Source organism: Panthera uncia, chromosome E3, assembly GCF_023721935.1.
Source record: "Panthera uncia isolate 11264 chromosome E3, Puncia_PCG_1.0, whole genome shotgun sequence".
Classification (NCBI taxonomy): domain Eukaryota; kingdom Metazoa; phylum Chordata; class Mammalia; order Carnivora; family Felidae; genus Panthera; species Panthera uncia.
In genome coordinates this window covers 8,650,246-8,666,691 of record NC_064815.1, presented here as the reverse complement: position 1 = coordinate 8,666,691, position 16,446 = coordinate 8,650,246, and the positions used below count along the sequence as shown (strand labels likewise).

The following is a 16,446-nucleotide window of genomic DNA, read 5'->3' as shown; positions in this document are numbered from 1 at the left end:
TTTCTGTAGTTTTTCTCTGATCCTTTCTTCTCATGTACTCTCCCATGGTTTGCTGGTTTTCTTTAGTGATCTACTTGAATATTTTTCTCTTTATTATTTGGGTATGTATTATTGGCTTTTGATTTGTAGTTTGTTAGGTTTGTATGTAACACCTGCATACAGCAGTCTGTATTAAGTTGATGGTCACTTAAGTTTGAACCCATTCTTTACTCCTCTCCCCCCGTGTTTAAAGTATATTGTGTAATACTTGACACCCTTTTGTGAATCCCTCAACTGATTTTTTTCTGTAGAAATACTTATCCTTTAATGCTTTTGTGTGTCTGTTTTTCATACTGTCACTTACAGTCTTTCCATTTGAGATTCCCCATTAATATTTCTTGCATGGCTGGTTTAGTTGTCACGAACTCCTTCAGTTTTTGTTAGAGAAACTTTCTCTTTCCTTATATTCTGACTGACAGCCTTGCTTGATAGAGTATTCTTGGCTGTAGATTTTTCCCTTTTAGCACTTTTATTTATCATGTCACTCTTGTGGCCTGAAAGGTTTATGCTGAAAAATCTGCTGATAGCCTTATGGAGTTTCCCTTGTATGTAACTGTTTCTTTTCTCTTGCTGCTTTTAAAATGTTTCTGTATCACAATTTTTTGAGCCTTTTTCTTTTTTTGTTCTTAAAGTTTATTTTTGAGAGAGAGAGAGTGCACACGAGCATGCAAGTAGATGAGGGCAGAGAGAGAGGGAGACCAAGAATCTCAAGAATATGCAATGACAGTGCAGAGCCTGAAATGGGGCCCAAACTCAAAAACCATGAGATTGTGACTTGAGCCAAATAAAGAGTCAGGTGCTTTAATCAACTGAGCCACCCAGGCACCCCTTGCCATTTTCATTCTTGGTGTGGACCTCCTTTGGTTGATTTTGTTGGGGGAATCTCTGTGATTCTTGGACCTGAATCTGTTTCCTTTCCTAGATTTGGGGAGTTTTCAGCTATTATTTCTTCAAATAAATATTCTGCCATCTTTTCTCACTCATCTCCTTCTGGGATCCCTACAATGTGAATGTTATGCTTCATGGAGTTGCTGTGCTTCCTAAGCCTATTCTTGTTTTGCATAATTCTTTTTTCTCTTATTCAGCTTGATTACTTTGCATTACTTTCTTCTAGTTCACTAATGCGTTCCTCTGCTTCTTCCAGTCTGCTATTGGTCCATCAAGTGTATTTTTAATTTTATTTATTGTGTTGTTCATCTCTGAGGAGTTCCTTTTTATGTTTTTTCTTTGCTAAGGGTATCATTGATTTCCCCCTCTTAAGTCCAGTGAGTATCTTTATGATCATTATTTTAAATTCCCTATCAGGCATGTTACTTTGATCTTGTTCACTTAGGTTTCTTGCTGTGGTTTTGTTCTGTTCTTTGATTTGTGATGGATTTCTCTTTCTCCTCATTTTGCCTGACTCTGTGCTTCTCTGTGTTAGCAAAGTCAGCTACATCTCTTGCTGTTGAAAGTTGTGGGTGGAAGTGCATTTTTAAATAGGTGGTGCTTGTCCTCCTCTACAGGGGATGTGCAGCCACCCTGGAGACCAGGTGTCTCACTGGTTCCTGAAGGTGGTTGTGTGTTTAGGATGAGAAGCAGGGGAGGTAAATAGTGCCTGCCAGCTTCTCTGTTCCTGGAGAAGTCCCTCAGGGAACTCTGTGATTAGTTAACCAACTATCCCTCCTGTAAGCCCCACGTGCCTTTCATGTTGCTGCTTCACTGCAGAGATAGCAGGCTATTTGTTGTGCTCTCTAAGGGTGGGGACTAAGGTGCCTGTTGCCCTCTGGGCTCTCTCAGAGCAGAGCCAGCTGGTTTTTGCTGTTTTTTTAGGTTTGCCTGGAAGCTTTATGTCCAGCTGGTTGTAAGAATTAAAAAAAAAATCGGCCCCTGTGATTTAAAGCCAAATGTTAGGGGATTTCTCTTTCCTTTGCTCGCTCCCTGTTGTGATAGACTGTTTCTCACCTGTGTCTGCTCCTATGGCTCCCTCTGGTAGTCAGATCCTTGGGGCTTAGGGTCCTGCTGAGTTTTCACCCTTCCCCTTTGATGTGGCCTCTTCACATTAGTTGTGGAGTTTGTTCAGCAAGTCTTTGGGTCCTTTTCTGGGTATTGGCTCCTATGTGAGTGTTACTTAGTTGTACCCATGGGATGAGTTGAGTTTAGGGTTCTCTTACTCTTTTCATCTTCCCTGAGAAGTCTCCCATCAAGCATCAAGTATATTTTTAATTTCACTTACTGTGTTCTTCATCTCTGATTGGTTCTTTTTTTTTTTTTTTATCTTGTTAAGGGTCTCACTGAGGTCCCCCACTCTTTTCTCTAGTCCAGTGAGTATCTTTTTTTTTTCTTTCTTTAAAAAAATTTTTTTTTTTACTGTTTATTTATTTTTGAGACAGGGAGAGACAGCATGAACGGGGGAGGGTCAGAGAGAGAGGGAGACAAGAATCCGAAACAGGCTCCAGGCTCTGAGCTGACAGCACAGAGCCTGACGCAGGGTTCGAACTCACAGACTGCGAGATCATGACCTGAGCCGAAGTCGGATGCTTAACCGACTGAGCCACCCAGGGGCTCTTCCAGTGAGTATCTTTATGACCACTACTTTAAATTCTTTATCAGGCAGATTACTTACCTCTGTTTCGTTTAGCTCTCTTGCTGTGATTTTGTTCTTTCATTTGGGACATAATCTTCTTTCTCTTCATTTTGCCTAACTTTCTGTGTCTTTCTCTCTGTGTTAGCAAAGTCAGCTATGGCCCTTGCTCTTGAAAGTGATGGCCTTAAGAAGAAGAGGTCCTGTCATGTGCTGCAGTGAGTCCAGTGTCCCCTGTTCATCAGAACCTGGTGTTTCAGGGGTGTCTCCTGCATGTGTTGCAAGTGCCCTGTAGTTGTGGCTAAGCCACATTTATTTGCCTTCAGTCCAGTCAGCTGCAGTGGCTTTTTGCCTGTTGTGGGCAGGGTTTGGTCCCTGTGGTGGCAGTGGGCCTGTCTGGGGCTGCCTTGGGCTTGAGTTGAGTCAGACCAGGCATTTGCCAGAGACGAAGTAGCACCTGAGAAGCTTCGGTTGGTGGATGAGACTATAGATAAGATTTCTTCCTCCTGCCCACTGTCTGGGTTAGTTGGACTGGTTTATGTGGTCATCTGTCCCTCTGCCTGGGGGAGGAGTCACCTTGGAGTGGTGGTGGCGGCCCTGGTTGGGGCTGCTTGCATACTGCCGGGCTTGTGGCCCCAGTTTGGATGGGCTGCTGCCAAGAGCATATGGCGGGGGGCAGACCCACATGTGCAGGGGTGTGAGGGGCGGATGGGTGGTGCTGGTAAGCAAGGTTTGTGAGCAGCTGGTCCTCTGCAAGAGGGATTGAAGTGGGCCTGTGTGGAGGGGGCAGATCCACCAAAGCACAGCGCCGGGTGGTGGGGCATATGGTGCAGTCAAGTTAGGTGGTGGATGTTGGCACTGTGCTGGTTCCCACGGGTGGCCGTGTGTTTATGCTGGGGGGCGGGGGTGGGAAATGGTGCCTCTGTTCCTGGAGGAGTCTTGCAGTGTTCTCTGTCCCTCTGGGACAAGCTCTTCGTAAATAACTCTTTTTGTATACCCCAAGCATTTTTTCAAACTGCTGCTTCTATTGACATATCTCCATGGGCTGTTTGTTGTTCCGTCTCTTTAAGGGTGGAGGCTCAGGTTCCTATCACCCTCCTGGCTCTCCCAGAGCTGAACCTGATTGTGAAAGTTAAGGATGTTAAGCCTGACTGATCGTAAGACCTCTAGAAGTTAGGCCTCTGTGGTTTTCAAAGTCAAATGTTAGGGGGATTCATCTTCCCAGTGCAGGCCCCCATGTCTTAGGTCTGACGTCTGCTCCTCTCTCTGTGCCTGTGGTGTCCCTGCCTCCTGCACACAGCCCCATGGGTCAGTTTGCTCCCGACCATGTTTCCTGCCTTCCTATGGCCCCTTCTCTACAATTAGCTGTGGAGAGTCTGTTCTGCCAGTGTTTGGGTTGTGCTGTTTTTTTTTTTTTTTTTTAAGTTTGTTTATTTGGAGAGAGAGTGTGAGAGCTTGTGTGCGAGTAGGGAAGGGGCAGACAGAGAGATGGCGAGAATCCCAAGTAGGCTTGGTGCTGCCCTCCAGAGCCTAACACAGGGCTCCATCTCACCAACCCGTGAGATTAGGACCTGAGCCGAAATCAAGTGTTGGATGTTCAGTTGACTGAGTCACCTAGGTGCCCCGTGTTTTTGGGTTATTTATACTGAGCTGTTATCTAGGCTCCTCTTATTCTGCCATCTTCCCAGGAAGTTCTGAATGGGGCATCATTTAGTGTGGAGGTCAGTGCATGCCATCACCATACCCCCTACTTCCACCCTAAGGTCACGGTCTCTAGACTGTTTTATTCCAGCTGTGTAGTCCCATCTGGGTCTTAGTGGCACGCTCTGCCTTTAACGATCATGAAGGGTGAATGCATCACCTGGGCATTCTCTGTCTTTGTCCATGACCTTTGAGAGCCACATACAGATGTGGTAGTGAGGTCAACCCAAGAAAACCAGTCCTCCTAACAACTTGAGGTCTCACTGGGACTACATAGGCAACCTTGGTTCTGGTTCTGACCATGATACTGGTATTGTGTATCTTGGTAGCTTCATGCAACTCACTTGACTCACTCGAGTTTCTGTCCTTTACTTGTAGAATGAAGGGGCTGAAGGACTTTCCCAGATGATGTCAGTTGCCAATTCTGGATGAATTAGCAGTTAAGGTAAGGCTACCTGTGTAACACAGGTTCTTAGGGGTGTAACACATCACGTGTTGTATTGTCATCACCAGTCAGAAACAGCTGGTCAGATGGCTTTCCATGTGACCATCAGGGGCCTAGCTCCTTACATACTCTAAGTCTGCCTGCCTTTAAATTGGGGGCTTTGTGAGGTTGCCAGGAATGAGCAGACTGACCAATGAATGCTCCAGATGTAGAGGATTCAAAATATGCCCCTTCCACCCACATTCCATTGGCCAGAATTTGGCCCCATGGGATCACACCTATGCACCAGGAAGTCTGCGAATTGTGGTCAAGCATGTGTGGCGAGGAAAGGGAAACGGCTTTGCTATACAATCAGCCATTTGGATAGAGAAGACCCCTGGCCACTTAAATGGCAGCTTCTCCTTAACAGCATCTCCTGCAACCAGGGGACTCCTATACAGGAGGGCACTGTCCTAATCTCGTCAAGAGACAGAGCAGGATGATTAGGGAGTGTAGCCATACCTCCAGGATTGCCCAGGAGGGGCCCAGCTCAGGCCTGTGGTCTTGGTAATTCCAGCCAGTTGGTGCCCCTTTGGATAACTGATAGTATCACCCTCAGACTACAGGATGGACAGAGCAGAGGAGGGGAGAGAGGACCAGATTTGGCGAAGACCTGGGATATTGCTGAAGAGAAGCCATAAGCCGCTGTTCCGTAAAGACAGTTTTTTTTTTTTAATTTTAAAATTCTGCATCTGAAAACACAGTATGACAGAAAGCATCTATGTACACCTGCAGTGTTTTTGGTATGATACAGTATTTAATACATCCACTGTTTTCTGCAAAAAATTTTGCTTTGTCAGACAGAAACAAACTCCCCTAGACAAAAAAATACAGCTAAGGCACAATTTCGTTGTTGTTTTTCTGCTAAATGAAAAGACAGAAAAGGTGCAAAAATGGGCGGGTAGTGCAATCATTTCCAAGAATCACTGTCTACCTTGAGGAAAAGCATTCGTAGGATTGGAATTTTGATAACTTGTCAATTTCAGATAGTTCAATATCTCTTAAAATACTCCTTTAAATAAATAGCAAAATATCTACATCTTTCAGGTGTGTGCCATTGGAATTTTTTTAAACTTTATTTACAGATTTTTTTTAAATCAATAATTACAAAATATTTCTGTACAGTTTTATGCATATCATGATCTATAACAAAATAGTTATTTTTAAAAACTATATCACCACATGTCTTTGAAAAAAATGAGGGGGACAGTAATAACTTATCGTGAGGCCTCTAAAAAAAAAAATACCCAAACACACGCTATTGACAACATATTAGAAACAAAAAAAGACTGAGAACGGACTCGAAGGACGGTTGCGCTCAATTCCAGTAAATTTCCTATGAAACCCTAGGGTTGTCTTTGGCCTCCAATAGAGCCTGGAACAACAGAAGGCGCAAGTGTGATCCCTTTGAGAACACGACCCATGGCTGGGAATATTTAATGCTCTCACTTTCCAGGCAGGAAGGAGGAAGAGAGAAACTGAGAAACTCTCCTGCTTTACCCTTGAACGAAGTACCTCCAAGTCACCACGCCTGGGTGGGGGTGGGGGAAAGAGGGTACCTCGGCAGTGTGCGCGGAGGACGGGCTGACGTTCACGTGAGCACCCGAGCCTTCGTTTCACCCACAGGAATAACAGAAGAGTGCTTCTCTTAAAGACGGCGTTTAGAAGCCACGTGTATGGCATCTGCAAACTACAGACGGGCAGCCTCTCACTTAGGAGGCTGCCGTGAAAGCTTCAGGATGCTCCTTCTTCTCGGATGTTGGTGGAAGGTGGACGCAGAGGGCAGTCAGCTTTCCAAAAATAATTTTAAGGCCACATTTCAAAAAGGAGAAACCTAAGGCTTTTGGGGGTGAGGGAAGGAAAATGAAGGAGGAGAGGGGGATGGAGGTGCAAGGGGGCAGAACCTGCTTTTCCTGGGGACTCCGTGGGCAGAGGCAGTGGGGAGGCTTCCCAGCCCGAAGGAGGGGGGCCGCTTTCTCCCTGGGTGGGGCTTGGGAAGGACAGAACCAAAGACAACGTGAGGGGCAGACACAGGTGGCGCATGAAAGCCCTCAGTCTAGGGTCTATAAAGTATCTGATTTGCAACGTAAAAAAAAAAATACTTTTGAGAGACAGAGAAGGAAACAGAGGGAGAGAATTTGCATAGATTGTACATTCAGCTCGAGCAGATTTGGGACACCTAATTGTTTCTCCCCCAGGTAAACTTCTCAGCAGACACAATGAGGTAGCGCCTGTGGTAGACCCATGGGCAAAGTAAGGTAACTGAGGCAAAGAGGGCATCCTGCGAGCAAGCAGGGCTTCCGAAACGTGCGCAAGGACAGCTGCTCAAATGTAGGACTTGGAGAGAGCTGGGCTGCGACACAACCTCCCGGGCCCCCCCAGCCAACCTGTCATCCATCACCTCTGCCTGGGTGGGCAGGAATTCTGGAAAGTGTGGGCCTCTTTAGGTTGAAGGGGCAGCGACTGAGGTCTCCACATTCTTTTTTTTTTTTTAAGCACCATCTTAGGACAGCTGAACAAGCCATTCCTCCTGGGACCCTTCTCTGCAGGACGGTCTCTCCTGGTTGGAATGACTGGTAAGAGGTTTATGGTTTCTTCAGAGTGCTTGGTGAGATTTCACCAAGGGTGGCGCTTTTCCTCCTCCACATGGGCACTGCCTACCTCATGGTAAACCACCTCTCCAGCCAGCAGGTGGGCCAGCAGTGCCCAGGATGAACTGTGGAATTTCCCTTTGCCCACTCTCTCCAACAAAACAAAGAAAAAGCCTTGCCGACACTTAAAATCAGATTTCCAGGACCATTTCCTGTCCTCCCTGGCCCCAAGGGAAGACTGCACTGTGCCTGCATACTCACATGCAAAACCAGGCAGCAGCCACCATGCTGTCTTACCCCACGATGGAAGGGTCTGGGACCCCTGCCACACAGCATGGCTCTGACCCGGCAGGTGTCGGCCAGCAACCGTTGCCAGTACACCCTCCTACTCCATCCCCCCTTGGATGCTGTAGGGGAGCTTGTGTCCTGAGTCCCCGATAGACTGGGCTGTGTCAAGGGACAGCTAAAGCCCTACACGTCCGTACTCTGCCCCTTCCTGGCAAAGAGATCAAGGTTCCAGCCGGTGTCCATGCACCAGCCAGGGAACGATGAAGGCAGTGCATCCACCTGCCCCCATGCCCCCCGACATCTGGGGTCTTGCTGGTTCTCTCTGAATGTGCTGGCCTTTTAAAAGTTAAACTGCCATGGGGAAATGAAGTCCAAATGATGCCTTGATCTGACCAGAAAGGTCTCTTTCCAAAGGGAGGAAAGGGCACCCTTGTGACCCACGGGGTCTAGGCCATGCTTTCTGTCCTCCCTGGAGACCATTTGGCGAGACTTGGGCAGGCTGGTTGGGAAATCACACTGCATGCCCCAGCCTCTGGCATGAGTGACTCAAACCTGGTCAGTGACTCAGTGCCCCAGGCACTGCCCTTCCAACTATGACTGGGTTTCCAGGGGCTTGTGATTAATCACTCTTAGATTAAAAGAGAGTTCAACTATTAGTGTGTCTCTTGTGGAAACATCTTTTCTCAAATCATCTTAGGCTTTTGCTTATTTTATTCCCTGACCCAAAAGAAACACCTGGGCTGACTGCCTGGCATCCCAAATCCCTTGCAGGGAGGGGGGCTGTGGATGGTGTCCAGAGTAAGCTGGCCCTTCCCCTCGTTCTGGGGGGAAAGCCAGGGATGTGGGCAAGTGTGGACATGGGGCTGAGCCCCACACAGGACACTGTGGAAAACACACGCTCCTAGCCACTCTGCCAGGAGGGAGAAAAGGCAGGCTCCCTGGGTGGGCTGGGGTGGAAAGAGGTGGTGGCAGAGGCCTCTGCACTCAAGTTCATGGACTAATGACCTGGGCTTGCAGAGCAAGACCCTCCACAGCCCCTGCAGCCCCTTGACAGGGGCTAACTCCCAGCTCGGTCCGACTACTCCCCCTTTTTCTAAACTGGATCTTTCTTCTTCCCAGGCTTGCAAGGAGTCAGGTTCCCTCTGTCACCTGCTAAGGTCCCAGGCTCTGCCCTGGGTCCTCTCCCTCCACTGGAGTCATTGGCCTGTTCGGTACTGGAGGCCCAGGCTCCCACCCTGCCTGAGAAGGAGGAAGCCTTCATTGTCGTGAGGGGCACCCCACTATCAGCAGATGCTGAGGCACACATTCTCCTCATAGTGTCCAACACCCCTGCCTTTCTCTCAGGACGTGAAGAATACAGAGCAGACAGGAGATAGACAGACACTGGCCATGGGGAGGGAGGTGAAGGGGTAGGGAAGGGGGGGGCCTTTCATGAATAAAGGCAGCTTCAGTTAGTAAGAGAACATAACTAACAAGCTGCAAACGCAGCACCTACTATTAGTCATGGACTAAAACATATAAATAATAAATACTGCAAGTGTCCCTCTTCCAGCCCCTCCCTGGCCCGCAGGACATCCGGCCCGGTGGGGCAGGGGCAAGAGGCATGGGCTCTGCTCCCTTCACACGCACGCTGCACAGAGACACAGGATAGACTCTGCAGCAGAACACGGTGCAGCCACGGGTGGGCCTGTGCCAAAGAAAGCCTGTCGTGGGGACGGGGTGGGGGCTGGAGGAGGAAGGGGCCTGGAGCCACGGCTCAGATGTCAGGTTTCTGCACCTTGAGCACTTAGAGTAACACTGTTGTTAAGGTAGTAACCAATCACATCCCCAAGCTTCCCCCTTTCACACGGCACCTCACAGGAGGAAGGACATGGAGTTAGAAACCAAATCTGAAATGCTTTTGCAGGGATGTAGAAAGTCTGGTCCATTCCTACAGCACCAGGGATGGGGGTGGCAGGTATGATTCACAGACCTCTGGAGTGCCCGGACCTCAGGGCAGAAGGGCTCACGCACGGGAGGGTATTGCTGTGCCGTCCAGCTCAGGAGTTGGCTCCCAACAATCTCTGAGTTTCATGGCCGTGGTCCCCAAAGTTCCCACTGGCCAGGGCCCACGAATGCCTAGGAGACTTGATGCGTATAAGCATCAGCCTGTCGGTGGCAGTCGGGAGGGAGGCTGGCCTGGAACCCTGGCTCGGTGGCAGTGACACCTTGGGGAACCTTGGCCATGTTCCATCAAAAGGCTCTCCTGCTCATCTAGTGACTAAGGAGGACAACTCAACCTGACAAGGCTGGGGGAAGGCTCAGACAGTCTCCTTCTCCGGCCCAGGAGCAGGAAAATGAGCCCAAGCAGGGGGCTGGAGATCAATCAAGCCCACGGTCTGGGCCGTGCTTTTCCAACTGGCTTTTGCAGAGCCTGTGGGTTCTGGACAGGTACCTTGGGAGGTGCCGCTGATAAAGGGACGGCCTGGTGGGCTGTGCTTGGAGAAGAACCTTACACTCCTCGGCTTCAACCAGAGCAGCCTGGAGTTCAACTGCACCTTGAACTTCCCCCTTCTAACTGCGCTTAGTAAACTAAAGTCTGCTGCTCAAAATAAAAGTTTTGAGAATCACTTGTCTGGGGGACTGGGTCACTGGCAGGGACAACAAGGAACCTATAGGCTTTGAGGATCAACCAAAAGAGGTTAAGACCACTGTGGCGCGGGGACCAAGCAGTCCTTGCCCTCAGTACCCAGCTTGCCAAATGCAGGTCGTCGGCAGAAACAGCTTTGACCTCTACACCTTCCTTCTCCATCATTCTGTAGTCATGAGAGCTCCTCTCACAAAAGACACCCCCCCCCCTTCCCGGGGGTGGGAGGCCAGGGTCCAGGTGCCACCGGCCCCCCTGGCTGTTTCCCTTTGAGATCTGCTGTGGCTCACGTGTGCCCAGTGCTACCTGAGCCGGCCGTCAGGTTTGACGGCCCCCAGCTCCGACTTGGGGTCGGGGCTGAAGGAGCTCCAGGCCGTCTGGCTGCAGGTCTGCATGACGGGGCAGGCAGTGGGGCCCGTGGTGCATATGTCCATGGCGGCCCACATCCCACCTACCAGCGAGTCCAGCCAGCGCTCGAGGCCCGCGCCAGCCGTGGCCGCGTTCCTACGAGCCTGCTCCACCTGGGCAGGGCTGATGGGCAGGCTGAGGACAGGGTTCAGGCTCTGGAAGCTCTGTTCCATGTAGGCGCTGCGGAGGGGCCCGTTGTGCAGCCTCAGTGCCTCCTCTGAAACACAAAGGGATTAGAGGGTCAGACGCACCAGAGTGGGGGCCGGCTGCGGGCCTTGCATGGCCCGGAGCACCGTCTGTCACCACGTCAGTCACGGGACAAGCTCGGGAAGTTGGTCAGTGGCGCCCACCGCACAGACGAGGAATCCGACCACAGGGATGTTCCTTCCCCAGCCAGGGGCCTGCTTGGTGCAGGGCACTGTCCGCTCGTCCCTCCAGTCAGCACATGTTCCCAGAGCAGCGTCAGTTACTAGTCCACACATTCATGTGGAGCATTTAAAGCACCTCCTATGTGCAAGGCATTCACTCCTTCATTCATTCATGTGATAAAGATGTATTCAGTGCTGGCTGGATGGCTCTGCCAGTCGAGCACCCCACTCTTGGTTTCAGCTCCACTCCTGATCTCCAGGTTTGTGAGATCGAGTCCCACATCGGGCTCTGTGATGACAGGGCATAGCCTGCCTGGAACTCTCTCCTCCTCTCTCTGCTCCTCCCTGGCTTGCACACATACTCTCTCTCTTCAACATTAAATCTTTTTTCTTAAGTGCCAAGCTCCACTCCCAGTGGTGGAGTGAACCAGGTGGTCAAGAAGATTACGACCCAGGGGAGGAACACTGATGGCAATAAATAAGCAAGGTCATTTCAATTGGCAATACGCAAAACGGGACTAAACTGGGTGTGACGGTAGAGCAAGGGGTTGGCGAGCTACAGCCCTTGGACCAAATCTGGCCCACCGCGTATTGTTGTAAATAAAGTTTCAGGGGAACACAGCTATGCCTGTGCGTACATCTTGTCTGCAGCTGCTTCTGTGCTACCACAGCACAGGTGAGTACAGATCAAGACCATACGTGGCCCACAAGCTGAAAATATTTACTGTGTAGCCCTTTGCAGTAAAAGCTTGCAGCCCCGGGGTTAGAGAGTGACAAGCGTGTTTCTTTGGGATGAGAGGGGCGAGGCAGGCCTCTGTGAGGTGACAGCTGAGCTGAGTGCTGGTTAATGAGAAAGCAGCAGCCGCAGGTAGATGGCAGGAAAGAGCGTTCAGGGCAGAGGCAACAGTGAGCACAAAGCCTCATTAAGTGCCTTTCTGCAAATCACAGAGGTAACGAGAGGCGGAGCGGGGGTTTGAACCCACGTCGGTTGACCTCAGCTGTCTCTCAGGACAGCCCTGCTTTGCTGAACAGCAGCGCTCCATGCGTGAGCACGAAGATGGCAGTCAGGGTGTCTGGGTCTGAATCCCCACGGCCCACACGCTTGGGGTGTGGATTCTGATACCAACACTGAGCACCTGGTTTCCTTGACCTAGTACCTTTTGTGATGGTTAGAAGGGTTGACTTCTTTTTAAGTGCTTAAAAAGGCACCTAGTGTTAGGATCCCAAATATAGAAAGAACTTGTACAACTCAACACCAAAAAACCCCCAAATAATCCAACTAGAAATCGGCAGAAGACATCCAGAGGGCCAACGGACACATGAAAAGATGCTCATCATCAGTCATTCTTGGAGAAATGCAAATCAAAACCACAATGGGGTATCACCTCACACCTGTCAGAATGAGGACTATAACACACGCACGTGTTGCTGGGGACGTGGAGGAAAAAGAAGCCTCATGGTGGGGGCGCAAGCTAGTGCAGCCACTGTCACAAACAGTATGGAGGTTCCTCAAAAAGTTAAAAATAGAACCGTCCTCCAATCCAGCACTCACACTCTAGATATTTACCCAGAGAATATGAAAGCACTGACTTGAAAACACACATGCACCCCTATGTTTATTGCAGCATTATTTACAATAGCCACATTATGCAAGCAGCCCAAGTACTGCTTTATCCATAAAGATAAAGAAGGTAACTTATGTACAGTGGTATTTATGCAGTGGAATATTAGTCACAGAGAAGAATGAAATCTTGCCATTGGCAACAACACGGATGGAACTAGAGGGTATAATGCTAAGTGAAATAAGTCAGAGAAAGATAAATACCCTACGATTTCCCTCCTGGGTGGAATTTAAGAGACAAGAAGGAAAAAAGAGAAACCAAAAAACCAGACTCAAATACAGAGAACATACTGGTGGTTACCAGAGGTGAGGTGGGTGGGGGATGGTAAACTAGGTGAGGATTAGGAGTTGCCTATCGAGATGAGCACTGGGTAATGTATAGATTTGTTGAATCACTACATGTGCACCTGAAACTATAGAATACCACATGTTAATTATAATGGACTTAAAATTAAACGAGACAAAATCTGGTGCAAACACACGCACACAAGCAATGCCAGGCCTGTACTAAGTGCTTGAAGAAGTTTAGCTAGGGTTACTGTGGCTGGTGTTTTTAGGACACAATCCTCCTACACTCACACAGCCACAGGACCGGTGTTGTCATCCCCATTTTACAGATGGGGACACAGGTGGCTATTGTGTGAGACAGATCAGGGGTTCAATCCAGGACTGGCTGGTTCCAAAGCTCATCATCATGACACTCTATTTGCAGGCACATCCAACCAACTGGAAGCTGGTTTTAAGACTGGTTTTAAGTTTTGAAATTTTATTTTCATCTGGAAGCCAGTCTTTCAAAGACTTGGTTTCCTCATCTGTAAACTGGATACTCATTCCTGGTACCAGATTGACCCCGAGGGCTGGCAAGAGGCTCAGGTAAAGGTTCATATGCTCTGTAAACAGTAAAGGAACACTCAGGAGGCTGTGTGGCTCCTTCCCAGGGTTTCAAGATGGGGGAAGCAGAAAGGGCACGTTTGGGCTGAAGGAAAGAAGCCAAGATACTTCTGTTTTGGAGAGGTTCTCTCTTATTGCCTACTTATTGCCAAATACAAGAACAGGTTCTTAAAACACACGGGCCAGTGATTCTGGTGAGTTGTGTTTTAGCAAATCAGCTCTTGCCCTGCTTGAGATAGCCAGGGTTCTAAGAAATGTCCTTATAGGACAGTGTGGCATTCAGAAAACGTTTTCTGTTCGCTTGGCAGTGGCTGTCACCCTCACTGGCAACCAGGAGAGCTCAGATAATCCACAGACTGTTTTCTAATATGTGGTCCATGAGTGAGGTTCACGAAGGGGGAAGAAATCCCATACACCTGCAACTAGTGGCATTCACAACATGCCTTGACTGCAGACAAGAAAATCCATCCCTCCCTCCCTCCCTTCCCTCCATCCCCTCTCCGTCCCTCCCCTTCCCAGAAGCAGAGGGGCTGGGCTCCAAGGGTAACAGGTACAAGAAGGGGCAGGAGCCTGCATTAACATATATCCCGGCTTGCTGTGACTTAGCTGACTTAGGTAGGACCCAACGTGTTTATAAATCTGGCAGACAGGGCGGGTAGCTCCTGAACCATCTGCCCAAGAACAAAACCTCTTCTCTCTCCAGCAGGTCCTGATCTGTCCACCAGAGCCTCTCCGTGCCTCCACATCTGCAGAGCTGGTGGTGGGGAGATCTCTGAACTGACAAAAGGCAGGGCATGCAAAGTGAAAAGAGCAGCTAACAGACATCTGAACGCTGGGAACCCCGTATTATGGGTGATGCAGAAAACCCTGATGAAAAACGAGGTTAATGTGGGGAAATGCTATCACAGCATTAGCCCGTGATGCTTGCCTCTATAATTAAATTTTCCTCAATTCCACCTCATCAGATTTCTCGAGATTACCAGGGACGCATCAATAGCAAATGACTCCTGATGAATCATTTTACAAACTGCGTTGCTCCCACCTTCATGTTCCCTGCCACTGGAACATCATTAATAGACACAAATGCTGATGTGGCGGGGGGCAGCTCCCAGTGGGGTACAATGACCCCTGGCTATTCCTGGGCAGGGTTACAAGAGCCTTGCCATCCTCAGAAACTCTAAGGAGGAAAAACTGGAAAAATCAGGACCCAGTTAAAGGCCCCAGGCTATTTTACTGGGGTGAGGAGGTAGATTCAGGACCCCTCCTTTGTTATATCCGACAGGTGTATGTGGAGCAAAGAGGACAATGCTATTTCTATCCCTCTCTTCTGCATCTTTCTTTGGGAACTCTCAGGGATGCTAAAGATGTGAACCTAATCAGGAGGGCACTTGAGGGCCCTCAGTGGGTGGGCTCTGGCCCAGCTAGTTCTGGATGTGTTCTTTTGCCTGCTTCCCAGGGGAGCTGGGAGGATCAGATTTCCTTCTCCAGAAAATATGAGGCCTGGATCTTTCTGCTTGCTCAGCACAGAAACTTAGAAGAGGCCCACACAAGTTCACTTCAACACCCCCTTGTTAGGATTCCAGGCAACCCCTCCCCATGTCTATGTCCCCCTCTCCTTGTGTCACCAGCTAAATGGCACCCAGCCCAGAACTGAGAGTTTAGCTAACCAGAGGCTGGAGTGCGTTTTTGGCTTCTGGGTTTCTGATTTGTTAGATATAGACCAACAATTTCAAATACAGAGAGATCCAGAAATCCTGTTTCTAAGAATCTATTTTATAGATGTATCTGCATGGGCACAGACAATTTCAAGAATCTTTGCAGCGTTACCTGTAACCCTACCACGACCGAAAGAAACTGTATATCCACTCAGGGGATGAAAGATAGATTGTGGGTCTTTCTCCCAGTGGAATACGAGGCAGCTAGTAGCTTTATATATATTGACTCGTTAAGTCCAAAGAGAAGTTTCACCCCAAAATGTATCACTCCATTTTCAAACACCAGCAATGTGTGTGTGACTTACTTTGTGTGTTGATGCTTTAGAAGCCTTGAGAAACCTCTAGAAGGATGAACACCAAAGTGTTGGCAGTGGTTACTCTGGGAGGTAGGACTGAGCAGGGAGGAAGATGTTCCCAGTGATCAAAGGGGGAGGAGGAAAGGACAGAAAAATAAAAGTAAACTCTCTGGGTAAGAAAAGAAAAAGAAGGCGGCACGTTAAGAGTCTGACATCCCTCTCTGTGCTCAGCAGGAACCACTGTCCTGATTTCCTATTAACAACTCGTTTCCTCACAGCTTTTTATGGACAGAGAATCCTGAAATAACGTAGCGGTGGCTTGGCTTGCTTTTGAACTTTAAATGTATGCGCTCTAATTATGACTCTTCTGTGATATTTTCCTCTCAACATTATGTTGTAGAGACTCATCCAGATCAATGCATGGCACGGAGCTCCGCTGTCTGAACAGACCCCGCGGTGTTCATGCATCTGAATGTGGGCATCTGGACTGCTTCCGGTTTGGTGCCATTATGAACAATTCTGCTCTACTTCTGCACACGTCTGTAGGGCATACACCTTAGGCTGGGATTTCTGGGCAGTAGGAGGTGTGTGTTCAGCTTTGGTAGGAGATGCTATGCCATTTTCTAAACCCGTTTTATCACTTTGCCCCACCCCCCGCCAGCACTACATGGGAAGCCATTATTCTCCAACCCTCCATCATATGATATTGTCTAACCTTCGAACATTTCACAACATAGTGGCATGAAATGGGATCTCTTTTTGCTTTTAATTTGCATTGCTCTCGTTATTCATGAGGCTGAGCATCTTTTCATATGTGTGTGGGCCATTTATGCCCTGTCCTTTTTTTTTTTTCCC

The 16,446-nt window shown here is 48.8% G+C and overlaps 1 protein-coding gene across 1 annotated transcript in view; it reads right to left on the bottom strand.

The window, feature by feature from the left end:
- Positions 1 to 333: 333 nt before the first annotated feature.
- Positions 334 to 16,446, bottom strand: part of XYLT1 (xylosyltransferase 1) — a 232,915-nt gene continuing 216,802 nt past the window's right edge. The window contains exon 12 of the mRNA XM_049639366.1: positions 334 to 10,917. Within this exon, the coding sequence (XP_049495323.1) occupies positions 10,595 to 10,917 (323 nt within the window). The 3' untranslated portion in view covers positions 334 to 10,594. The remainder of the gene's footprint in view (positions 10,918 to 16,446) is intronic.